The following is a 26,809-nucleotide window of genomic DNA, read 5'->3' on the forward strand; positions in this document are numbered from 1 at the left end:
GGCTGGTAGGTGTCAGCGCAGAAGCACAAAGAGGTTGTGGGTTGCACTGCAGAACTGGAGGGAATTTTTTGCAGTAGCATAATTTCTTTCCCATCTACACAAGATGCCATACATACCACATCAGGCACAGCCAGCAAGGGGCTACAGTGTCCTTCCATATCGCTCTGTATTTGCAAATGGATTGTGGTGGGAGAAGCAGGCAATTAGTAGGCTTACAAGCTAAGACACAGGCTTCCACCTGATTGCTGCACTTCCAAATGATAAATTTGCTGCAGGTGTAAGGTGTGCACACAGGGTTAAACAACAGCACCAACAGGATTTGAAGAGGCTGACTTAAAAGTGATTTGAAAATAAATATTTCTCTAGCAGCTTTGGAAACAGATGCACGTCTAATTGAACTGGCATTAAAGTCATTTGTATCATCTCTAACATATTTCACCGTTTCAATTAACAAACTTCTAGTGGTTCTACTGTTTTTAGTAAACCTTGAGGTGCTTCATAATACTCAAGGTCATTACTATGAGAGGAACAATTCTGTGCATCACTGCAACCACCCCTGGTGGTAATGCCACTAATTTCCCTTGAAGTCTATAGGATAAAAGAGATCACCCTTCAAGAAACAAGTGAGCAGCATAGTGGACAGTGACACAGAAGAAATGTTTTTAATCACACAGGCTAAAAGTAAAAGGGGAAAAGATGATTCATTTTGCAATTAATATTCATTTGGTTACTGACTGTGAAATACATAGAATAACACCAGTAAATCCATGCACTGCTGAAACTCCAATAGCTAAAGACTTTATAAAGCAGACCTAGCGGACCATGGCACTCAGTGAGCCAGATTCTGTTCAGCTGAATCTTTGGGATCTCCTACAAAGCAAACCTCGTGTTTTAATTCAGGCTAAAACTTAGAATCAAGCATTGAAAGCAGTTAAAAGATTAACTCCACCAGCTGATCATAGTTCTAAAGCAAGGGCTTTCCCAATGTGCTGCTGATTAGGCAGCCACCAGCCATGGGCCTGCATACAAGAAGAGCACCTCCCCCTAAGAAATTCAGGTCCGAACATTTAAATCATCCTTCAAAGGAGAACATTATTAACTGAAGGACACTAAGCACAATAAGTCTGGGAGTCAAAGTTGCTAACAACTTCAGCTGCATCTGAAAAGGATGTAATAATGCCATGGAACAAGTGTTCAACTGTTTGGGGGTTTTGTTTGTTTGTTTGTTTTTATTTTTGTTGGGTTTTGCTGTTTTTTTTAATATGAAAGGATTTGAGAGATTTTGTGCATTATTAGTTTGGTAGCTGTGAAATTTAAGAGCTAATCTAATGAATACATTCAGTAAATGCACAAGCAAAAAAAAACCCAGAAAAAAAGCCTTTCACATCAAACATTTTGCAAAGCTCAAATAATTGACCCTTAGCTAAATTATTCCACTTGCTTTTCTCAACAAAGACGCACATGGTCTCATTATCTCATAGCAGACTGATTATAGATTCTAAATAGACCAGAGAGGACTTGCAAAAAACATTGGTAAGTTTAACACATTATTGTTATTGAAATTCATCCAAAGGTTGGTTTTATTGCTCAATTTCACAGTCTCTATAAATCCTGATGAGGCAGTTGTGTTGATGCTGACTTTGCGTTATGATTCCTAATTTCTTTTGATTTTACATTATGTTTTCTTCCTTAAAGCATTTGCAAGCTTACACTTTGTGTTATATATGACTATAATAGCTGATACGTTTAATATTTTAATTAAACAAGGAAAGCTCTACTAATTAGCACCCTCCTTGTAACAGATTGCAGAATAAGCTGGGAACTCTTCTGGAGAAAAGAGACTCACCTGCTGCCTTCTGAGTCTAAATAAATAGTGCAAATAAATAGGACATCACAGCGGGCATTCCTCTCACGGAGAACTCTGGACACACAGAGGCAGAAATCCACTGCACAAATATGTCTAGGCTCCAAAAAACCAGCTGTGGAAATGATTCCCACTCCTCATGGGGCTCCACCCCAGTGAAGGGCAGGGCTGGCTGCTTGGGAGCCCTGATATCTTACGAAAGTCCTTACTCAAATCAAAAATCATCCGCAGGGCTCAACAGCAGTTAGGATAGTAGCTCAGCTGTGGTTTTACATATACTTTGCTCATCACCCAGCCACTGGGAAAATCATCTACTTTGTTCAAACAAAACTGAGCGGCTTTTTATCTTTACCAGTGTCACCATCCTCTGCATATTGGGAAAGAAACTCACCCTACTGTACTTTATTATGAATTATTTAGCATACATTCTTCAGGCTACTCAATTCATAATCAAAGCAGATTTTAAAACAAGCCTGAGATAGTGTTTAATTTTTATTATTATTGTGAGATTTATAGAATAAACCAAGACTTTTTTCTTCAGGGTTGAACACACTTCTGCAATATATCACAAGGACAAAATTAAATGGTCCAGACCATCAAATTCCTCTCTTTCTCCTACATCTTACTTCTCTCAGTGGCCCAACTGCACAGTAGCTCCGAAAATAGATGTGCATTGCAGAGTGCTCTGAAGATCAATATAGACTTGGGCAATTTGGACCAGGCAGGAAGCATCTTCCAGAGCCACGGGCCCATCACTGGGAGAAATCTGCTGCCAAATGTCACTAAAAATATCTACACCCCCATCAGTAAATCATATATGGCCTGAAGGTCAATGGTTTCAGGCTCTGCTGGAGCACACTAAGAAACTCCATTGCAGAGCTTGGGGCCTCTCCGTAGACAGCATCTTTCTGCCAGTTTCTAAAGATACAATGTTAGACACTGTCAGCACAATATGCCACCTCATTTCAGCTGCCAAGCTGCAACCCCAAGACACAGACAAGCCTCATTTAGACAACTTCCCTTAGACAACAACGTGACAGTTTCCATTTTACAGAATGGGGAATGCTGATGCATGTCCTCTTATCCTGATAATCAGCATGTATTATGCATTATAATCCTGCTTTTATTTCAGACAAAATAATGCAGCAGATGACTGCAAAAAAAGAACACAAACAATTAGACCCATGTGCAATTAATGTTATCAAGAAGGCTCATAACAACATGAAAGAAAACTTTTTTTTTCCTTTCTTTAAATGTATGTTCCTAGTCCTTTAATTCACAAACTCAAAAGGTATTACTGAGTGTAAATGGGCCTCTGTTCAAGCACAGTTGCACAGGCACTGAAAAGGCAGGGAGAAGCTTCTGAACCCACAGCCCCCCTCCCTACCGACACAGGAGGCGAGTGACACAGTGACCTCTCAGATCAATACATTTAAATCAATACACTGCCTCAACTCCTTCTCATCTAATAGACACTAAATGAGAAACCTAACTACATGCTTTAATTATACTGGTGCTGTTTTAAAGATGCCACTAACCATTACCAGCATTAGGAAGATCTGTGAGCACTTTCCCATATGCCAGGTAGCTGCTGTGAAGGTCCAGCCTGCTTGGATAAGGAGTTTCACTCTTGCTAATACAGGTCACCTTGCTACAGAAGCAGGGACACAAAGGCATCTGACCTCCTTAAATAAAGCTGTGCTATAAAAAACATCTGATGGAAACAGGATTTTAAAAAAGGGAATAGTCCTGTTTTCCCACAGCATAGGCACAGGGAGCGCAGTACAACTCATTTAGATGATGGAAAATCTTGAGATGGAAACAGGACATTTTTGTGACGTTAGCACAGAGTATTGATGTAACAAACTCCTGATAGACTTTTGTTACAATTTTGCAGTATGACTTTGAACACTCTATGTATTTCAACATCCTCTGCTAGAGAATTTCAACAAATTCAGACAGAACCCAAAAGCAATGCAATCTTGTTAAATAATGCAATTTTTAATGGTGACTCCTCCATGCTACCAAACACAAATGAGTTCCAATATTTCCCATAGGGAATCTCTGTCCGTACTGAGGAATACTAGAAGTTTTGCAAACCAGGCTCTCAGTAACTTAACTTACACTATCCCCATTTGCAAACCTTGGAGGATGGAGAGATTTCAAATTATGCCTTAGACCCAGGAATAGACTAAGGTAGGACAAATTCTCAGTTACTTATCAATATCATCATGATAATCCTGAGAGCAGCCCAAGCTGAAGTTTAATTTTATCCAGATTTCCTAATTCAGGCTCATTTCCTCAAATCTTCTAAATTCAGCTGTTGCTGTGTTTCTTAGTTACTCTCCCAAACTCTTTAATCAAGCAGACTACATAAGGCACCTCCCCCTGTCATGCTAACTTTATTGCCATATGCAGCACTCCAGCAAACACATTGCTTCTCAGGCAGTCAGCTCATTTTATTTAGACACTTGCCTATGTGCAAAACCCGGAACTCTTGTTTTTGGAGGAATCTCATTAAATACAAGCAGAAACACATGGTGTTGCTTCTGAAGGTATTCAGAATATATCAGGTAAAGATGTAAATTGTGACTTTCCACTTGCAAATGATTTGTCATCTGTTTATTTGCCTGAAATTCCTGTTCATCAGAGCTATATTAAAGGCAACTGGGCTAAAAACACTGCAAAAACACCCATGTAAGACATGAGAGGAATCCCGTGAACGAGTACATGCCACTTCCCAGTACAGCTACACATCTCAAAGGCATCATGAAGTTCTCCATGAGCAGGGAAAGTGTAAGAGGTCTCAACACTGGAGTACATAACTCATGAAAAGACTTAGGCTAAACCGGTATTTTTTCATACTTCCAATGGAATGACACATAGGAAGAGAAAAATAATTATTCTAAATCTATCTTTGTATTGTAACATTTTATCAGAGCCTTGTTTCATAGCATGCTGTATTTGTGACAAATGCATTCTTAAGGATAAAGAGACAAGCCACATTTCAAAGAGATACTCTCAGAAACCAGGGCAGTAGATCGTCCATTGCATTAACTTGCTATCAAAACTCTCCTAAACCTCCAATAGACTATTTCTACACCAAGTTACTATTTCTACACTAAAAACATTCCCTACTCCCATAGAAGAGCTTTAATCAACCTGTCAAAAATAGATGAAAACTGAGTGAACCTAATAATAGAAACAAAAGATACCAACATGAGCAAGGGTGAATAGCAGTAATCCTCAACTGCAGGCTGTCAGTGATCATCAAACACAAGAAAGCCTGTTTGAGGTTAGTTAAAAAATCATTCCTTTGCATAGTCTGGTACTGCCGCCTCTTCAAAAAGGTCACTTTATGGAATGCAGCAAAAAACAGAAAAGAAATTTGGGCAAAAAGACATGATATAAAGATTTGTATTTAGAGCCAAGGAGTAACAACAGACATCATTGTGGCTAAATACAGCACTACAGAGGATGCTGCTCAAATAGCTAATTGTTTAAATATTTCCTCATAAGATGCTTGCTTTCTCTAAGAAGATAATGATCTGGAAGTATGAGCATTTCTACGTACTAATGCCTCAGGGGAAGTCCTAACTTGCTTTAAATAAACTGCTCTGATAGCCAGTTTGACCCACTCAGAAATAATGTTTTTGAAGGCTGCTTACCTTTGATTCTATTGCCAGAAACACAGAGAATAGCAATGTCTGAACAGTTGTCTTGTGATCCAATTTCATTTGATAAGTCTTTTTAACATCCAGAAGGAAGAACCGTGGCCAACTTTTCATATGGCAAATAGATTTTAGAAGACAGGAAATGAAAACACAGGGAATAAAAAAGTGTTCTTTGAACACTGTTATACATATGTAAAAGTCCTTAGTCAAACAAGAAACGGAGGACAGGTTCTTTACAGGCTCTGTTTCTGTGCTTACAGCTTCCTTGGCAACCACAGCTGTAATTAAGAGTGTCACTGCACACCCAAGGAGATGTGTAGAAATGTCAAAAAAAGGTCCAGAGGAGAACCCAGCCAGGATTTTGGGGCTAAATTTAGAAGCTATTTAGCTTTGAGATACCAGAAAAACAGTCAAAGGTGACAGTGGCTTTGAAGAGTCCTGAAATAAAGGACATGGGGTAGAACAGCCCCGTCTGCACCTGGCAACACCTTTCAGCCACCTGTGATCCAAATTCAGCCTTAATTCCCATGGAGGGCGATGGGACAGGCAGAAAAAAAGGTGAAATTTAGCTGATTTTTTTTTTTTTTTCTCAAGTAGTCTTTAAAAACCTTTGTCCTCATAAGTTATTTCTGTAATAAAAAGGCCACGGAGAGATAGAATGGCTTTAGCTGGAGTAGAGTTAATTTTCTTTACAGTAGCTACTAGCATGGGGCTATGTTATGGATTTGTGCTAAAACCACTGCTGATGACACAGGGATGTTTTTGTTATTGCTGAGCAGTGCTTACACAGAGTCAAGGACTTTTCTGCTCCTCACCCCACCCCACCAGTGAGTAACCTGGCGGTGCACAGTAACCTGGAAGGGACACAGCCAGGACAGCTGACCCCAAATGACTAAAGGGATATTGCAGACCATATGGTATCATGCTCAGCATGTGAACCTGGGGGAAGAAGGGGAAATGTTCATAGTGATGGCATTTTGTCTTCCCATGTAACAGTTACATATGATGGAGCCCTGCTTAACTGAAGATGGCTGAACACCTGCCTGTCTATCGGAAGTGGTGAATGAATTCCTTGGTTTGCTTTGAATTGCTTGGTTTGCTGAATTCCTGGTGTGTGTGCATGACTTTTGCTTTACTTATTAAACTGTCTTTATTTCAATCCATGAGTTTTCTCAGTTTCCTGATTCCTTCTCCCATCCCACTGGGGGGGAACAGATGAGCTGCTGTGTGGGGCTTAGCTGCCAGCTGGGTTTAAACCATGACAGATATACTGCAGAAGCACATAGGAGAAACCACAGGGAGAAACAGGAGTACTGTAGTATCTAATTAAACCCAAATGCCAATAGGTTTAGGGTAGTCTGAGCACAGGGTTTACATATTGTCATTAACTGATGGTGCCAAGACCACCTACTACTCCCAAACTTTCAGAGAGGAGGAGGAAGCATCCTGAGGCTGTCACCTGTGGGGTCTGGAGCTGGGAAGAGGACAGCCTAGGCAGAGTTGCCCATATTCTTTGTAAAAGAGATCAAGCTGCCAAGAATAAGGCTTCCAGAAATGAGGCCTCATTCATAAGATGTTTGTAGGATGCTGTTCGTTAAAGCACAGAACCCCCTTAAAACTAAAACTAGTTGGATTCTAGAATTAATGGCTTGTGTTAAAAAAATAAATTTCAATCTAAAATTTCAGTTAGACTAAGAATGAAATTAAATACTTAGGAATATTCTGAAAAACACATATGAAAACTATATAGAAAAGTTTCTATTTCTGAAGATTTCCAAAACAAAATCATGGATTTCTGCAACAATTTCATTCTTCAAAATAAAATTTACAAGATATAGAAAATTGTATACCACAGGAATTGTCAAAACAAGATATAATTTCAAAAATAAACAGGAATATATTTAACATAGCTTTCCAACTTTTTTTTTTTTTTTTCAAAATCGTTACCTTGTAGGAAAGTTAAGTTTGCTATCAGTCCGGGATAGACTTGGCTCCTATTTCTTTAACCTATTGTTCAAGGACTCCAGGTTGAGAGAGGGGTAAGACACAATGGATAAAAAAAACAACTAGCTCATTACTGTAGGAAAAGATAGTGAGGAAGAGATGGCAAAGGGTAAAAGAAACAGTGATGGGTATTTTCGGTAAGTGTTTATCTTACCAACCCTAAAGACCACGTGATGACGATCAGGAAATCAGCTCTGAGAGACCTCCGATGATCGCAGTGCAAGGTGGCAGGCTCAACATTAGCAGGTGTCCATGTGGAGGCAACGTTGATCTGGGTGGTATGAGGGTCTGTCTCCCTGCATTGCATGAGGCTCGGGCTTTTATGCTTGAGAATGGGCACACTCATTCTGACGTAGGGGGCCAGCCTACATTGAAAGGAACGGCCCATTATGGTTATTTGCTACAACTGCACAGTTAGTACAAAAGGGTCTCTGTTTGGGGATTTTCAAAGTGGACTGTAAAGCTTTCAGGGGATTTTCGGGGAGGAGTCACCACAGACCATTATCTCATGTGTCTTGCAACTGGTATAAGATTGCCTTTTGCTAACAGCGGTGTTAACTCCCCTGTTTTCCTGGTTATGTTCCCACAACCCATGAAACAGTACTGTTCTAATTTTTGTGCGTTTCACCACAGCCCATTGTCTACTGGCATTGATGCATGCCACCCCGTGGTCTGCAGTTGGAACACACAAAAGTTTTACCAACTGTACTACAGTTTTGTATAATATACTCTCTATAAGGAAACAGATTAATGCTCTTATAACAGAGGAGCGCATCCCTCACATCAAGGTCTGGCATGGCATGTGTCCCCACCGCTCAACGCCTGCTGGGTTGCAGCCAGCAGTGGAGCTAAAGGTTCTTGGTGGCAAACACAGAGGCCAACCCAGTCTTGCCCTTGACTATGGTAGGAGGCATTTGGCCAACCTCAATCCTTGCACCTTGTTGTCAATGCAGAGTTTAACCTGCTTCACCCAGTAACAAGTCATTACTATGGCAAAGCACATACAGATTTATTTAGCAGTACAACTACTACAGGGTGCAACAGAGTGCTGAAGATGCTGGTGGCAGTGGGGACCAGACAATGAAAGAATTTCCCACCAGTGGGGTTCTCCCACCCTCTTAATTGGTTCTATTACCTGCTTTATAACACTACCATCATATTAAAATCTTTCTAGCTTCTGCCTTAGCAAGTTCTATCAGCTGCTGTAAATTTGCATGCTCTAATATCTCTTTTACCAGTGACAAATCCATATGATACAAAATGTAGTTTCTAATTAGCAACTGGCTAGTAAATACAGTTGGTTTATGCACAAAATCCCAGCCTCTAATAATTGCTACATTGCAAGCACACGTATTCAAGTCGTTACTTTTCAGTTGCCCCCAAGCGATGTTTTCCAAATCGCTCCTTTTTCTGTTCCTCTGTCACATTCCGCTCAGGGACTTCAAGGTCAGCTCCTGCAGCTGAGGCATCAGGCTCTTTAACTTGTCAGTCCAGCTTATGGTATGGCTTAACAAACTTTGCAGGCAGCCATCACAGACTTGTAGGCAGGAGGACACAAACATACCCCCTCCCAGAGGTTATCAGTTCCACTGGCCCTTCCCATTTCTGCAGGCTGGAGGGCGGCTTCTTTTTGAACGTGGTTACTCACAGCTAACAACTAAACAACTTAAGTGTGGCGCAATCCAGTAGCTGTGCACTCCACTACATGGCCCCACTACACACAAAGATGCAAGACGTGGAACCCAGGGGCTGTAGACCCCGTCACCCAGCCTTGCTGTTTCTCGTATACCCAAATATGCTGACACACAAATACATGAGACGTGGAACCCAGTGTGAAACTTGCTACACGGCTCCACTAATGCTTGTTATACCCAAATATCTCTCACAGTCTCCCAGACCTGGAATCCCATCCTCATATCATCAATTATGTTCCAGAGTTCAGGGTTTTCAGGTTGAGAGAGAGAGGTGAGACACAATGGATAAAAAAAACATAGTTTATTATTAGAGGGAAAGGGGGGGGGGGTGGAGGTGGGAGTAAGAGCTAGGGAGAGAAAGCCAGGAAAGGGTTAAAGAAACAGTGATGGATCTTGTTATCGAGTGTTTATCTTACTAATCCCAGAGATCATGTGATGGTGATTAGGAAACCAGCTCCAAGAGACATCATCACGGTATGAGGCGGCAGGCTCCACTGTAGAGGGCATCCCCGTGGAGGCAACATTGACTTGGGTGGTATGAGGGTCTGCCTCCCTGTACCGCATGAGGTTTGGGCTTCTTATGTTGTCAAAATACAGACTCCCTCTGATGAAGGGGGCCAACCTACATCAGAGGGAGTGGCTGGTTTTACATATGCATCAACGGAGGGTAGGAAGCGCTTTATTCAAATTAAGGGAGCACCTTCTTTGCATTTCGCACTACCCCCCAGTAGTCTCATGTGGGGGTCTTTCTGATGAAGGTTCGATGTCTTCCTCAGTCTGAATTTTTGAACTGTGCGCCATTGCTCATGCACGGCAACAGCTCAAACCAGATAGCTGGCGAAAACTGGTTTAATTCCTCTCTATCTATCTCCTCGATGCCTTCTTCTGATCGGTTCACTACTCCTTGTAGATTAGGTAGATACAAATGCATTACAAGCATCAGCGGAATTAGTTGCAATAAGCTGCAAACCTAGTCCAACTAACAATAAGGTCTTAGACTTAGAACTCTCCACCCAGCTCCCAGGCTGAGGGTGTGTGCGAGTGCAGGGGATGTTTTGGAGAAAGGCCACCACGGACCATTTTTTTTCCCCTTGTCAGGTTTGCCTGACACACCTATTCAACTCTGCTTATGGTTTTTTGAGCTACAAAACTACAATTTTGCAGAACGATTATTATAAGCTACTGCTTAAAGGTTACCTGAAAATAGCTCATTTTCTCCTAAAATGACAGTGCAGGGATTCACACACTGTAGGGTTTTAGAGAAGGTCCTTGTATTAACTCACAGGTAGGTCAGTCCTTGTATTAACTCACAGGTAGGTCATGCAATGTCTGTCAAGCTGGTGGCCAGGATTTTCATGTAAGGGAGCGTAAACCCCAGAGGAATGCCCTGGGTGGAAATACAGCGCTACTCTCAGCTGACCTTTCAGAAAATCAAACTTCATGAGACTTGATACTACCTGGCTTTCAGCTGTGGGAGTTGAAACTGCCGATCCATGACCTTTGCATACTGTCCTAAATCTCTCAACACTGGGGACATGGCTGATCAATGACAGAAGCAGCACTGTGACTGCTGGCACATGCTCCCTGATGTGCCCCAGAGCAAGAACATCCCTCCTGCAACCACAAAAACTATGAGTTTTCAAATCACCCAAATTTTTAATTCCTCCTGGTGCATATCTTAATCCCACCTGTCTGGGATTAAAGATGACTTTGCCAGCAGCTTCCCAGTAGCAGTTTCATCGACCTGACTGGGAGGAGCCAAGTGACACCCCTGCATCAGAAGGTGCTGGGGAACCCCCTGTGCAACCCTTGTCCTCTTTGGTTTGTCCACCCACAACTAAACCATGTACAATAAAACACGGCACTGTTGAGAATAAGGAAGTGTATGAGCATCCCTACCGTGCCCTTTATAAATTTAGAGATAATGAAAGCTTTTCAAGGTGACTGTAGATTGAAGCTAACCGCTGTGACTTAAAGCCAATATCAGTTTGTCTGTTGTGTCCAGGTTCCTGTTGTTGCAAGCACAGTGGAACCTGAAAAATATAAATGCTCTTCAGAAATTCCTGCTTTCCATAAATTGTGGCTTAGATCAAAATCAGAACCTCTGTGCAAAAGAACAGAAATCTCCACTGTTTGATTTGGAACAGATGAGGCACCCTGTGTTCCTCTAAGATTAAAAAAACCCTGTTGGCACAGCACACAAGAAAGAGAAGCAAAGGAGCTACATGAAATAATTCAAAACAAAAGGGATACGAGGAACTTGGATGACAGATTGAGAAGTAAAGGAACTGCAGTGAAGAGGACAATTTCATGTCCAACAAGGATGCTCCAAATACCAGCCAGCAAATGGAGACCTGAACTAGCAGTAAGCTGAAGGCAGTACAAGCCAGTCTTCTGATGGGAACGCATACTGAGGCAAACTATCAATTACGTTTTTGCAATGTAGTTAGAGATAGTTAGCCCTATCCATGATTGCATAAATTACAAATTAAAAGACGAGTGAACCAAATCCAGGAAAAAAAAAAAAAAAAGCTCAATTTGAAAACTGCAGGCCACTCATTTGTTGAGCTTATTGGATGGGTGATCAAGGAAAACAATGGCTTATGACTAAAATGAAGCCGTGGACTAATCACAAAATCCAGTCATAAAAAAATAAATAAATAAATGGAACAAAAAAACTATACTGTGTTTTTTTTCTGAACATCAGAGAAAAGGTTTGGTATAGAAAGAAATAAAATTCAGACAGTTCTGGGTTTTGCATGTTTAAGTGTGTCATATCTAATAATCATGAGCTAACTTTGTTGTATCTAATGATCGTGAGCTAACCTTGTCATATCTAATGATTGTGAGCTAACCCGCATGACTAAACTTCAGTGAGGATAGTTAAATTACTGAGGTTTGATGTGTGTACCCACAACAGTTGACCCAAAGTATTCCCACAAACTGTGCTCAGTTGTGCTGGGTCAGGACAGAGGTCCCTCCAACCCACGTCTTGCGTCCTCACAGAAGAAACTGTAGACAGCAGGCAAGCTACTAGTGCATTTCCATTATGGCACATAGAATGCTTTTGTTTTCACTGATTTTGGACCTTGGGATACTCTGTATGCAGTAACTATGCCAATAGGGAGAAAATCCATTTCCTGTTGAAAAGGCATGCTCTAAGGGTTAATATATTTGTAGATAATAGGCTTAGGAGAGTTGTAGTCTAGACTGTAACAAACAGATGAACAGACTTTTTTTGGTTTGGGTGTCTCCTCCCTTAAGCTGCAAATGAAGAATTGCTCAAAAACCTCAGTGTAAAATCAGAGCCTCAGACCTCGTGATTAATTTCTACACATTAGACTCAAACTCACAGTACGCTCTCTCGGTAACTACGATACATTCACATAATAAGTCACATTGACATAAGTGAACTAAACCCTACTGAATTGGTAAGTTCAATAGCCAGGTTTCTGTCACGTAAAATAAAAATCATTGCAGCAAGAAGGCAAGAGCCAGAGTTTGCTCTCTAGAAAAGCCATAAACTGATGTATTCTATTCTATTTTTGTTGTCCTACACCTTGGGTTCATGGCATTATCAAGTCTTGAACAAACTTAAATCTACTTCTAAGACAAAGTTTACATCCTTACGTCTTTCTTTCTGAATTTTGTAAAAGTTCTTTAAAAGGATGTAGCAAAGAACTAAGGTCTAAGTCTTACAACTTCTCATTTCTTCCTGGTTCAAGAGGAAGGAAGGAAATGCAAAAGTAAAAGAGCAGGAAACAAAGAGATGTCAGAAGACCTGAAAGAAACAATGACAGGACAAGGGGGAATGGCTTTAAACTGAAAGAGGGTAGATTTAGATTACGTATTAGGAAGAAGTTCTTCACTATGCGGGTGGTGAGGCACTGGAACAAGGTGCCCAGATGTGGCTGACCCATCCCTAGCAGGGTTCAAGGCCAGGTTGGATGGGGCTTTGAGCAACCTGGTCTAGTGGAAGGTATCCTTGCCTATGGCAGGGGGATTGGAACTGGATGATCTTTAAGGTTCCTTCCAACCCAAACCCATTCTATAATTCTATGCATTAAAAGAGGAATATACTTACCCCCACATCGTATAAAGCAAGAACAGTGCCTAGATATCACAGTGATTGGCATTCAATACGTAGGTCAATGACTCAGCCATAATATGGTCAGTTGGCAAATGTTAAAAGGTCACCTGATGCTAATTGTGAACAAGACAAACTGAGCTACTTAAAAAAAAAACAACTGTTATGAACAATTTCTCAGGGCTTAGGAATTCTGCATGCTTCTGCAATTTGCTCTTCCCTTTTATGGTTGAATAACATTCTGCTGATTATTAATTGGATAATGATTTGTTTCTATCACTAATTCAATAATGTGTTCAGAGGTATATTTTGAAAGCTCCCAGCTCTAAAGATCGTAAATATCAGGCTTATCCTCACTAAACTGCTCTGGATGGAAAGCAGCTCCAAAGTGATAGTAGTGGAGTCCATGGAACTTTCTGTCCACTTTTGCACAGTTTACACCCAAAGTCACCAAAATATCTATGTCCTCTGGAGACCAAGGCAATGCTTCTTTCCCATTTGCCTTGCAGGGAAAGGAAGGTTTTTAACATGGGTAGCAATTAGGAAATTAAACATACTGGGTATTAAACAGGGGTTTGGCTGGAAATTATTAGTCCACCCTTAGGAGGACTCCTTGTGGGGCATCCAGAAGGAAAACATCTCACCCCTCCTTCACATCCCACTTCCAAATCTAAAGGTCTTCAGAACACTCTGAAGACAGGCATATGACAGGGCTCTGCTGTACAGTACTGACCACCCCTCTGGCCTCTGACATGGATCCTGGGCCAGGGCTGAGCTGCAATCATTTCTGCTCAGATAAAAAAGCTGAAGACAAGAAAGCCAGAGATAATTCCCTTGAGCTACCACTCCCTGCTACCTCCCTAAGAGAAGCAAGACCATTAAAAATGCCACATAAATATCACTGACAGAAAACAGGCTTCAAGGTTATTCAGAAAAACCCCATGCACAACCTACTCTTTTTAATAGTGATAAAACCCCTGAGTTTTTTGAAAGAGCAAGTCACAGCACAGGCAAACCTGCCTTTCAAAACCCAACAGCTCCCTTTTTGCAGAAGAAAAGGTAATGTTGTGGGGGAAAGGTAGTGCATTCCTCCTTCATGGGCCACAGAGGCATAATCAATTGGTACAAAAGCACATTGTTGAAACACAAACCATGGAAAGCTGCTTTATGAAGACGTGCAGCCAGCTGGAACAGCCATAACAGCTGTGAGAGGAATTCACTCTAGGACTGAATCACTTCATTTTGGTGGGTTTTTTTCCTTTTATTACATGCAGCTCAGGCTGCTGAGCCTCATCCTGAAGACCCTCCACAGAGCAGCTCCACTTCTTTCTCTTCTCCCTTATATATTTGGGAGCATTAATAGTCCTGACTGTATTACTTAATCTCCTCCTGAGACATCATTTATCCCTCTCCCATCATATAGCAGTCTTCCAACCTACTACATCACATTGTTTGGTATCCTAAGCTTTTTGACTGTAAGTCAGACAGTGTAAGTAAGTGGTTTGGGAGCAGGATAGGTACAGAATTAGCCCTTAAGAGAAGGGCTTTTTTGTGTAAATTGATTTAGTGTAATGATAGCAACAAACTGTGATTCACAGAATCATAGAATAGTTAGGACTGGAAAAGACCTTAAGTTCACCTGGTTCCAATCCCCCTGCCATAGGCAGGGATGCCTCACTCCAGCCCATGTCACCCAAGGCTCTGTCCAAACTGGCCTGTACTTGAATACTGCCAGGGATGGAAAATTCACAGCTTCCTTGGGCAAATCATTCCAGTACCTCACCACCCTCACAGTAAAGAACTTCCTCCTTGTATCTAACCTGAACTTCCCTGTTTAAGTTTAAACCCATTGCCCCTTGTCCTATTGCTACAGTCCCTGATAAAGAGTTCCTCGCTGGTGACCTTGTAGGCCCCCTTCAGATACTGGAAGGCTGCTATGAGATATCCACACGCTCTTCTTTTCTCCAGACTGAACAGCTCCAATTCTCTCAGCCTGTCCTCATACAGGAGGTGCTCCAGCCTCCTTACTGTCCCTGTGGTCCCCTTCTGGATTTCCAACAGTTCTATGTCTTTCTTACGTTGAGGACACCAGAACTGTACACAATACTCCAAGTGAGGTCTCATGAGAGCAGAGTAGAGGGGCAGGATCACCTGCTTTGACCTGCTGGTCACGCTCCTTTTGATGCAGCCCAGGATACGGTTGGCTTTCTGGGCTGCAAGTGCACACTGAAGCCAGCTCATGTGAAGTTTCCCGTCGACCAACACCCCCAAGTCCTTCTCCACAGGGCTGCTCTGAATCTCTTCTCTGCCCAACCTTTAGCTGTGCCTGGGCTTGCCCCTATCCAGGTGTAGAACCTTGCACTTGTCTTGGTTGAACTTCATGAGGCTGGCACTGGCCCACCTGCAAGCATGTCAAGGTCCCTCTGCATCCTATCTCCTCCCTTCAGCAGATTAACTGAACCACACAGCTTGGTGTCATCGGCAAACCTGCTGAGGGCACATCAATCCCACTGTCCATGTCACTGACAAAGCCGTTGAACAGGGTTGGTCCCAACACCGACCCCTGGGGTACATCACTTGTTATCAGTCTCTGCTTGGGCAACTCTTGAGTGCAGCCATCCAGCCAAGTCTTTATCCACTGAGTGGTCCATCCATCAGATTTAAGTCTCCTCAGTTTAGACACAAGGATCTTTTCTGGGACAGACCATGGAAGCTGGGAGAAAATATCTAGATGGAATGACATTTCCTGCTTGCTCTACTTCTAAGTCTGCCCTCTTTCTGCCTGATATAGGCTACTTGATTATATCTTGTATATACTTCATTTTATTATATGTGAAATATAAGTGGACAGAACCACAGCCCAGACACCCAGCAAGCAGTGACATTGAAATATACACTGTGAATCAACTTAAGCTTGAGACTGGCACAAAATTGCAAGGAGAAGACCACTGGCTGCTGAAGTCATGTACTTGGCATGAGCGACAGCAGGTGACGCCGTAAGGGTATTGTAATTAAATATTATCTCAAGAAAATTCCTGATTCCTTCATTGAAAAAAAAAAACCATGCAAACCTGCAAATTTAGTGAAAAGGTATAAAAATTTCTGAACAAATAGGTGATATCTTCAAACAAATATAGCTTCTAAGCCTATACCTTTACTGGATTTTCAGACAAAGAAAAGAAATGCCTCCGGTATTGTGATAGTGTAGCCAATTGTAGCTCTCCTCTACTTCATTTCCATTGTAGAAATGCCAGCACATCCTTATACTGAGAAAAAATTCAGTATTAAAAGCAATAAAAAGATATTAGAACAATGTTCAACACTTACAGCAACTTTGCGAAAGCTATTTCACCACAGGGTGGCTCTAAAATGAACCATTGAGTGGATAACCAAGATCAGCATCATGACTATTTACATGCGTTGTACACTTTTTTAGATCTCCTTACCTGAACTGCTACAGTGAGATGGTTCCACGAGTCTGCCAGTCTTATCATAACAGGCAATAGCTCGCAGCCGTACACCCTTGCCACACTCCTTTGAGTCTTTGTAGGATTGTGTTCGAAACTGTGGCTCAGAGGTACCTCCTCCGATAATGCAGTCAGACCAATTTCCATGGGGCTGGGAGGTAAACACCTCGCAAGGGCACAGCTCTGTTTCAACTTGAGGGTAAACTTCTGTATTCTGGCATTTGTCTCGCTTTCTGCTTCGCCCTGTTCCAACCATAGAAATTTGTTCATTACTTAACATCTGCTACTTTTGATAACACCACATCATATTACTTATACTTGCATGAATTCAACACATTAGAACCAAGACAATCTGAATGTTAACATCCAGGAACATTTCTGAAGTATCTACTATCTTCTGACGGTGCTATGGTGTGTGAAGACAACGTATTTATCTTGAGGGGCAGCCAGAGAACTTGGAAATACTGTTTTGATGAGTAGAGCAAGGATAAAAATGCAATGCCTTACTCTAGGAATGGTCTGCCCAGATAATACTTTTTAATTTTATATAGCAACATTTTTCTTTATTTATCTGATGAAAATAAATATATTGTTTTGTTTCTATTTGCTCACAATCAATGGTTACCAGGACAGCTTCTGGAGAACTCTACATTAGCCGCAACTTCTTTGAGGCTACATTACAAATTAGTTGAAGATGCATTCTGCACACAAACCGTGTTTTGAAGAAAGCGCAAAAGATAATCCTCAGGAAATTATTAGGGCTGGATAGCATTTCAATGGTTATATTTGGGTTTAAATTTTCTTTGGTCTATTCCTTCAGCAGGTTTTAAAAGAAGGCTCTTTCAGAAGCTTCAGGAAGCAGCAGCATTCAAATAAACCTGCGGTACAGCTCTCTGCAACTGTACTCTCCATGACTGCTCCTGCAAGACTTCTAGACATGTGAAGAGGTCCCCAGTACAAGAAGAGATAATGTAAATAAAAGAATTCATGCTCCCTGCATCCCTATACTCACTCAAGGGGACAAATGTCTGTATACAGCCTCTAATGATAAAATCAATGCTTTTCATGGCATGGGTTAACCAACATGATATGAAGCAATCTTTATGCTGCTGAGCTCAGAAACATCTTTGCATTTGTCATCTGCATAGAAGGGGGAAATTCATCTTCACTAACAGACCACATCTGTATACCGTACTCAAAATGTTCACTAGGGATCTTGGATGCTCTAAAAATACTTCTGAAAAAGGTTTATAATGCTTTGATCCCTAAAGAAATGTTTTCTCTTTGGCATTCCCCACAAAAAAAAAAGATACTAAGAACAAAAGGCAAGTTATATAACCCCCAAACCCTCTTTCTAGACTGGAACCAAGAGTTTTTTCACAATATAATAGAAGCACAAGCTGGCTGCCATCAATAACTGTTTGCATACAAACATATACTTCCAAAGATAAGGGCAAGGATTGCAGACCTCTTCCACCACCTAAAGGGGCCTATAAGAAAGCTAGAGAGGGACTTTTTACAAGAGCAGGTAGGGATAGGAAGTAGAAGGTGTCCCTGCCCATGTCAGGGGAGTTGGAACTAGATGATCTTTAAGGTCCCTTGCAATCCAAACCATTCTAGAATTCTATGATACGATTCTATGAGTACGACTGTCCTTCAAGCCCCAGTTCTTTAAAAACTGTATTTTCAGAGTTCAGGGGAATGTGAAGTTCTAGCACAAAGGGATAACAAACACAAAGAAGTGCTGGCATCTTGATATTTCTCTCTGTGCATATATATATACATATTTATATTTATACATATTGATATATAATCTTATGTATTATATTCATAATAAAATTTGATTAATATATAATAAGACGTACAACTCCACATATTTCAAGGAAAGTTTTTTTAAAGGCTTTTAATAGATTGGGAGGTCTGCAGTGACATTTCCAGCATGTTATGTTTGATGAGCTGACAGAAGCCACAAACTTAGTGTATACCTACAGCTGTGTGTTCTGCATTGTATTGGTAAACATGGGAATTTGGGACTTGGCCATGTTTGCCATTATTGCATGAAGCACATCAGACACAGGTAAGGATGCTAATAATCTCACACCCATATGACACTTTTTTTCCAACTTTCTCTGCCACCTGTTTTGTAGGAATCTTCCCTCTAATGAAACTGGCATGAGAAAGCCCTAATTTGAGGGCAAACGTGACATTCATCCCATACTCTTCACAAAGAAGTGGTTTTAGAATTAGTGATGCTGATATTTTTATCACCTTCGCAGATAGCTTTAAATTACTATTAAAAACACTATCTCCAGAAATTTTGAAGATATAAATACTTCAATTAAATAGTATTTTCTTTTTAAAATTAAATTTCTAAACACTAACAAATATTATATGCATTAAATATTATCAGGTAGTACATACTGTACATAAAAATCCATGAAACATTAAAAATCTACCTTCCTACAGAAAATACACTGTATCCATAATAAAGTGAATTAATTGACTGTATTAATTAACTGAAGACTTCCTTAAAAACTGTTTTCATTATAATGACTTTGAATTTTGATATGTTCTGTAACAAGTCTTTCACTTCTTAAGTAATGACTAATTTCATAAGTCTGTGATTACTAACAAAGTAAAATGAATAATACTATTAAAAACTGAGTGGGAGGCAAGCAAATACTTAGCAAACAATTAGCAGATTCCTATGAAATGACACTGTTAATGAACTCTGCAATGCGGCTGCATGGTATGTAGTTAATGGCTCAGTTTAAACCAAGACAAACTCTCAGAATAAAGAAAAAACATTCATGTGAGAACACGCAGAGTATTGAACAAGGAGGTACAATTCTTGTACTCTTAAAGGTGAAATACAAATGGATAAAGGACTCTCCTGACATTGTGAAATACTTCCCAAAATAGCACGTTCCTTAAATCTTTGGACTGAGTTCCTATGGATGAGATTTTTCAAGACTTCTGGCTAGCTCCACTTTTCATGAACTTTTATGCAACCACAAGTCAGAACTAATCTCACAGACTTTCCCTTTTGAAATATGGTCAAACCAAAACTGGTATCTGATTTGGTCTCCCCTTGCTGTAATCTACGGTGTCGTGCTGTCCCCACCCCAGCACAGCCTGGGACTCCTGCTGTATGTTGACCACTTGCTTTTCAGAACTCCTTTGCTGGGCGGGGGCTGAGGCCGTGAGCTGCTTCCCAGCAGGAAGAAGGGAACCCCACAAGGTCATATGGGAGAAACTGGTGGTGTTTGGTCACAAATGCTTTGCTGGTGAGGAGACAAGCTATCAAAACCTATGAGAAACCATTTCTGGTCCACTTACTTGAACGGATTTATGTCTGATATAGAACATAGGAAGAAAGAGGATAGGTCGAACCTATACTGTTTTGTAACTTGCACAGATGTTCATAAAAAAAAATCAGATTTAAACTGCCTGGAAGTAAGTATTCACTTAATTCTTACTTATTTTCTACAAGAAAAGTCACCTATTATTCTGATACAGATAAAGGATTTCTACTACTATAAACATACAGAGAACATTTTAGAATATGCTGTTCAGCAGAAATAATAGAAAAATGTATAATAATGATTTTTAAGTAAAAGAGGAGTCTTTATCCTTCAACGAGCCATACTGACAAATGGCAGCTTGAAGCCATTATATATGCATACTGTAATTGTAAGTTGCTAAAAACTTGGATCATTCCAGCAGTAGCAAACTGAATAAAAAGACAGCCATGCAGCCAGGTACAAGCGAGTCTAGAAGAAAGGAGCAGTGGTAGCCACCATAATTCTCTGCCATTCAGTTCCCAGGCATTATCGCAGAAGATATTTTTAAAGCAATGTTAATATTCTACACCATAGTAGAAGTCTTTCAAGTTTCACCTCTATAAATGAAGCAAACTCAAGCCAGCTACACCATAGCTCTCAAACACCACACAGAAATACGAAAAGATGCCAGTTTTCAGAATAACAATAACAGTAAATTTCTTGTAAATCTTCTGAAAACAGTGTAATTCATTTTAATTCAATTTAGCTATGCATGTGTCGGGAAGACAACTCTGAACAAAACAACCAGTTCCAAACTATTCATGTTATAGAGTTTTAAAGCTTTTCAGTTTAGTCAGCATTCAGATAACACAATAACAAACCACAACAGCAAGTACGGGAGACTGATCCATGTAATGGTTTGAACTAGAGTTTTTAATGGATACATATAAAAGAACAAACAAAATTAGTTTAATGATACTGTTTTTTCTTTATTCATGGTACTAATTTGCCCCCTTGAACTACTGGATCCTGCTGAGCACAAATCTCCCAGTTTTAAACTTTTCCCAGATTTCAAGAGTCTTAAACAGAAAATCACACTGATTTGTGCTTGTACAGTATGTACTTGTATACATATTTACTGCATGCTTCCCAGATTAATAGGTCAGATAAACTCACACAATGAATAGTTGCACTTGGTTTATGACTAAAAATGGCTTTCAACCGCTTAGTTTTTCTGCACTATTCTCATACAAAATGTATGTGAATAAAGCAGGCAATGATCAGTATCAGATCAAAAAACAGTTAAGGATGATCAGTACTCTGTCTGGGCTTTCCCAAAACCTCAACAACAGTCCACCAACATCTGAGAGGCGTTATTCACAAGTATCGCCATCAGATTAATATTATAAAAGATTATACCTGTTAGTGACCGTCTCCTACTTCTAGTTGATTCACAGTCAAATGAACATGCTGTAAATTTTGACCAAGGCGTAAATGTGCAGTCATCTTTGCAGGGAATGAGGCACTCCTGTACAAGAGATGGCATAGCTCCAGCCCACCGCAAGCAGTCACCAACACTAGCGGAGTCGTTGTGCTCTGAGAGGCAGGTAACAGCTGGGAAGTAAAAGTACAGAAATCTTTATACTCTTATATATCCTGTGCTATACTCTATGCAGTCAGTACTTGTGTTCTATGTGAGATTCTCTCTCCTGGGTTAACAGGATAATGCTGATTTATTTTTAGGTCATTATGCATGCATCACTCAAACATGTGCTTGAAACTTCACAAAACCATGAAGACACATTCTTACTTGAGCCATGTGTTATCTAAAGGATGATATAAATTCAATCTTCTCAAGGAGGCAGTCATTTTAAGGGTGGGGGGCTTCAACAATGATACATTGTACGAACAAACAAGAAAAGATATAATACTGTGGCTATGTTCCAGAAAACACAGTTGGTCAAGACCAGGATTCCCAAGCTTTGATGTACACAACATTCATGCAAGTGAAACTGCAATTTCCTAAATATTGTGCTATCCTTTGTGCTCTCCCACTCTGTGGCCATCCAAACCTTTGAATCTCTGGCATAAATGGAGATGTGTAAGAGGAAGGGCACAAGCATTCAGTCTGTGGCCATGATACAAAAGGACTGCAGCTACTGCACTAGAAGTCTCCTTTTACAGTGCGTGACAGCTTGCTATGAGGATGGATGAATGAGAGCTACTGAATGGATCCTTTAACAGGGGAAAGGAAAAAAAAACAAACAACCCAAAACACAAACAAACAAACAAATAGGGAAAAAAAAATAATAAAAGAAACCTGCTCTGCAGGTCTTAACTGAGGACAGCGTCACTCTGCTGAGCTCCATCCAACCTGAAATGCCATTGCACACAGGCAGAAGCAGAGCCCCTGCGCATATATTGAGATTTGTCTTCGTGCACAGCACCATCAAGGCTGCAGCCCACATTCCCATGAGATGCATTTCTCTAGTGCCCTGCCCAAAGCTTACAGCTCTCTAAGACTGGGCCATGCCAATAGGAAACACGAGGCACAGGGCTGGGCTAATGCGCTGGTCTCTAAATTTGGATGTAGATGTCTCTGGGGCCAGGCAAGAGTCAAACAAGGTTTGCAAGGGCATAGCCCAGGATTTAAGATTTGCCACCAGTTTTATTTTAGCTCAATCCCCTTTGCCTTCAACGCCCCTATCCTTTTTTGGACTGTAATGATTAATTTTTCAGGGTGGATAATGGCACTGGATAGCCATGACAGAGGACAAAATTATTAATGCGTAAATCTGAGTCACATGAAGCCTGTAATAAAACTTGCTAAAGTTTCAGTGAATTAATAAGTAATTATAATAAATAAAAATAGTCTGCACATCATGGAGTCTTTCATTTCATTAATAAGAATTAATTCTCACAAAATCTCTAAGATTATAGGCTATTTATATCCTACTTTGTAGGTTAACCAAAGGAAAGATCATGACTTGATTAAAGTAATAAAGTCAGGGACAGAGATAGGAACTGAATTTGGCCCCAAGAGTTTAGCCATCTCATGCACTTTGACTTCAGGCAAGTCCACACATCATATTATAAAGCAACAGAAAATGAAATTATTTAATCCAGATTTTATTATTTAACAAACTGTGATATTATTTTGTGGAGATTCCTAAATAATTCAGGTTTTTGAGACAGCATACGTTTTTCCTTGTTGCCAGCACTTAATGCAACTAGGAGTGCATGAAGAAAAAGGAAAATGGGAACTCTGTTTTCTTACAGTTAAAGGATTTACTGGGGTGTAACTTAGCAATGAGTACACCTGATTTTTGTTTTTTAACTACAGAACTGTATGGGATCAAGGGATGGGTTGGCAACCATCTTGAAAAAAAAACCAACCAAAAAACGGAATTAGATTTCTAAGAAAAAAAACAGCATTTTGAAGAGCATGCAAAAGCTAAGCAATTGTTAAAAGTCTCTTTAGACTCAAATGACAATAAATCAGCATATTAATAACTACCTCTAAATTGCTGATCCTCGCCTTTGACTTTCCATGCTTGTGACCCTTCCTAGCTCTCAACTCCAGCAATCAGAAACTTGGACACATTCCCCTTCTCAGTTACAAGAGTGTAAGGACAGAGGTCACCATTCTGTATGGGAAAGCAGGGTAATTGCCCTCTTCAGGAAGGTTAAACAATAGAATCGGATGCCCAAGGTCTGTGTAGCCTCATTACCTTCAGCAAGGACACCAAAGATCTGGCAACACAAATATGTCCACGTGAAGTATGGCCAAGTATATGCAAACCATCCTCTCAGCATCATGACAGCCACTAGCATCTGCAGGGAAATGAACAGTATCCTACACCATCAGCCCCATGAAGCAGTTTTTGCAACTGCATAATAAACCATCACGTTGCAAAGTTTACTACTGTCTGACAGAAGACCACAATTCATTCCTGACATTTATTAATGGCAACACAAGTGATGAAACTTCTAAATATCAATGTTAAACTTGACACTCCATGCTGCAATGAGTTATTATCTAATAGCCTCATCTTCTGCACTGATGTGCTTAATTTTAAACATACAAATAAGTCACTGAGATTGTCGAGCCTATTTTGATGCTAAAAGTGATGGATATATAACGACATATAAGATCAGGGCAAATATTTGACAGAGATCATGGAGCTTAAAGAAACTGGTGTAGAGGGAAGTTAAAATTACAAATAATATAGTGTATTATACATGTATAAGCATGGAGACATGATGGAGTTGAAACAAAGAAAATACAATGGATAATCTAGTAAGAGACCTAAGACTTAAAGGAGGAGAGAAGGATGATCTCCTGTGAGGTGATTAGGGACAGGAAGGTGGTTGAAAATAGAGAATTGCTTCTTTTTGTAAGCGCTGATCCTGGTAACTCAACCCGGTCATTCCTGAGACAGCAACAAAACCCCCACGCCAGCAAGGAAAAAAGGCACTGGCCAAAGAGCAAGGAATCCAAAAAGCATTTTTTGATGCCTAAGACACAACCTAGAAAGCAAACATTTTGCTTTTCTGGACTTCTGCACTTATCACTGCCAGGAGTGTTATTACTAAGCTGGTAGGCCCAGATGAGCACCTTCTCGGAGACCCAACCAAGCAGCTCCATCACTGCTGTTAGAGCAGGCACTTCTTGTTTCACACGCATAAATAAAATGTCAGCCATGAACATCCGGTACCCTTATATACCAAAAACTCAGGCTGCCTTGGATTTGCCTAAGCAGTACAGTGCATTTCAGTCATACTAGTCATCTTTCTACTCAAGCAACTGCTAACATCTTCAAAGACAATGCCAATGTATGACTTCTTCAGTTTGAGCTGAATTACCTTTAAAAGCTTGAGCTTAATGGGCCTGATATTTACAGCATGTCAGTCATAAAAATGGCAGGATTTCTGGTACATGCTTACAATGATGCTTCAGGTGAGCAGCATAAACTGCTAAAATAAATTAAATAATAAAACAAATGCCCCATTAGGGCATTTTAATGGATTGAAAAGGGCCAGACACGAATCAGCAGAGCTGACTCCAGTGATTCATTCAGGAACTCATCACCTCATTTCTGCCTGCTGTGAACTTATTTCTGAGTTGTTAGTTTTAACACTTACAAGAAAAATATTTTCAAATACAGGCACTTCTGGAAATAGAATGAGAGAAATCTGTTTTCAGTGGACCTTCAGGAAAGTTAGGAAAATTATTCATCCTCTGTGGTTTCAGACTACTGATTGGGTTGGCTCATGTGTGGTTTATGTTGCATAAAAAATATTTCCCTGTAATCCTCAGTTCTGTCGCAGTGGTTTTTAATAAACTCATACCGCAAAGCCATTTCTGCTATGTCAACATCTCTTTTTTTTTTAAAGCGGGTACCACCGGAGAGCAAATGCAGTCCATTTGCAGCCCTATGCACTGAGGAAAAAAAAAAAAAATCACATAGTAACAATAAATCCCTCCTAGACATAATGTGTGACTCCTACCATCTCTGCATCATTTAGAATGGCCACAAACATAAAAATAGAAACAGCTAATAACAGGACACTACCAGATAAAGGGATTCAAATTATAATATTGATTCCCATAAAGAGGGGAAATGCAGGATTTCCTTTTGAACTCCTGCTATTCTTTCTTATTACCACCAGTCAATGCCACCAAACCGGAAATAATCACTTTGGGCCAAGCTGAGGGATGACAATATAATGCAATTCTGTTGAATTGCACAAAACAATGGCTGGCCCCCCAAAAAAAGTACATTTTCTCTCATAACAACAGAAATAATATCATGAATTAAATTGAAAAGTAATCAGGTTTAAAATGCTAAAAGATAATACCTTTTTTCTTTTTTTTTTTTTTCCAGGAAAGAGCTGGAATTGTTTAACACAGTGTGGATACACTCGTTAGGGTGTCAAGAAAAGTTAACAATTAATATGAGCAATGAAAACAGCTGCAGATGCAACCTCTTTGCTTCAAGACATAAGTCAAGTGTTAAATGTACAGCCTGGGGAGGAAATTTCCCTTTCTGCAGTTATGGAGTCCTGTCGGGACACTGAACAAGGACTGCTAACAGGATATTCAGTCTAACAGGATGACAGACTCTGCCTTCTGGTTTTATTTTGACACCCACAAGAGTACGTTTGTATGCCACCATGTCAGCATATGACACACAGAAGCATATGGAAGCTATATTATTTAACTACATTTATCTTAAATTAAAAGCAAACTGTAGACACTTCTATAAACTTTTATTTGGTGAGATCAAATGTTTGCATGCTGCCAAATTGCAGAGGCACTGAATGCATCCTTAGGTGACACTACATCACCACCAAGTAAGTATGTCAGCATCAAACTGGGGTAACTCAAGTGCTCTCAGGAGACACATGCCTGACTTACAAGTACTACAGATGGTCTTAACAAAAGGAGTGTATTGAGAAAGAAATATTATAGGTATAGCATTGCATTCAGGAAGGAAAGATAACATAAATATAGTTCCTCTTCAGTAAAAATCCAACTACAGGCAGTCTTGGTAATTACATCCATTTACCAAAGTTATAATCAATTCTCCTTTAAAAATTCATTTCAACAGTTTGCAAAAGGTAAAAAGCTGAAGAGTGAAAATATCAACTACAAACCAGTAAAATTATATTGTCCATGGCACTTCGATTTGGGAAACCTAAATTAGTGGTTTCAAAACTCTGGAATTAAAT

The 26,809-nt window shown here is 40.2% G+C and overlaps 1 protein-coding gene across 4 annotated transcripts in view; it reads right to left on the bottom strand.

Moving 5' to 3' along the window:
* THSD7B (thrombospondin type 1 domain containing 7B) overlaps nt 1-26,809 on the bottom strand; it is a 288,594-nt gene that overhangs the window by 88,522 nt on the left and 173,263 nt on the right. For all 4 annotated transcript variants that reach the window (XM_062605536.1, XM_062605506.1, XM_062605527.1 and 1 more), the window contains 2 exons: nt 21,494-21,688; nt 16,770-17,033 (listed from right to left, as the gene is read on the bottom strand). In XM_062605536.1, coding sequence (XP_062461520.1) covers nt 16,770-17,033; nt 21,494-21,688 — 459 coding nt within the window. The remainder of the gene's footprint in view (nt 1-16,769; nt 17,034-21,493; nt 21,689-26,809) is intronic.

Source organism: Pezoporus occidentalis, unplaced genomic scaffold (genome assembly GCF_034315485.1).
Source record: "Pezoporus occidentalis ecotype Australia unplaced genomic scaffold, CSIRO_AGI_Poc_V1 ctg12, whole genome shotgun sequence".
Taxonomy (NCBI): domain Eukaryota; kingdom Metazoa; phylum Chordata; class Aves; order Psittaciformes; family Psittacidae; genus Pezoporus; species Pezoporus occidentalis.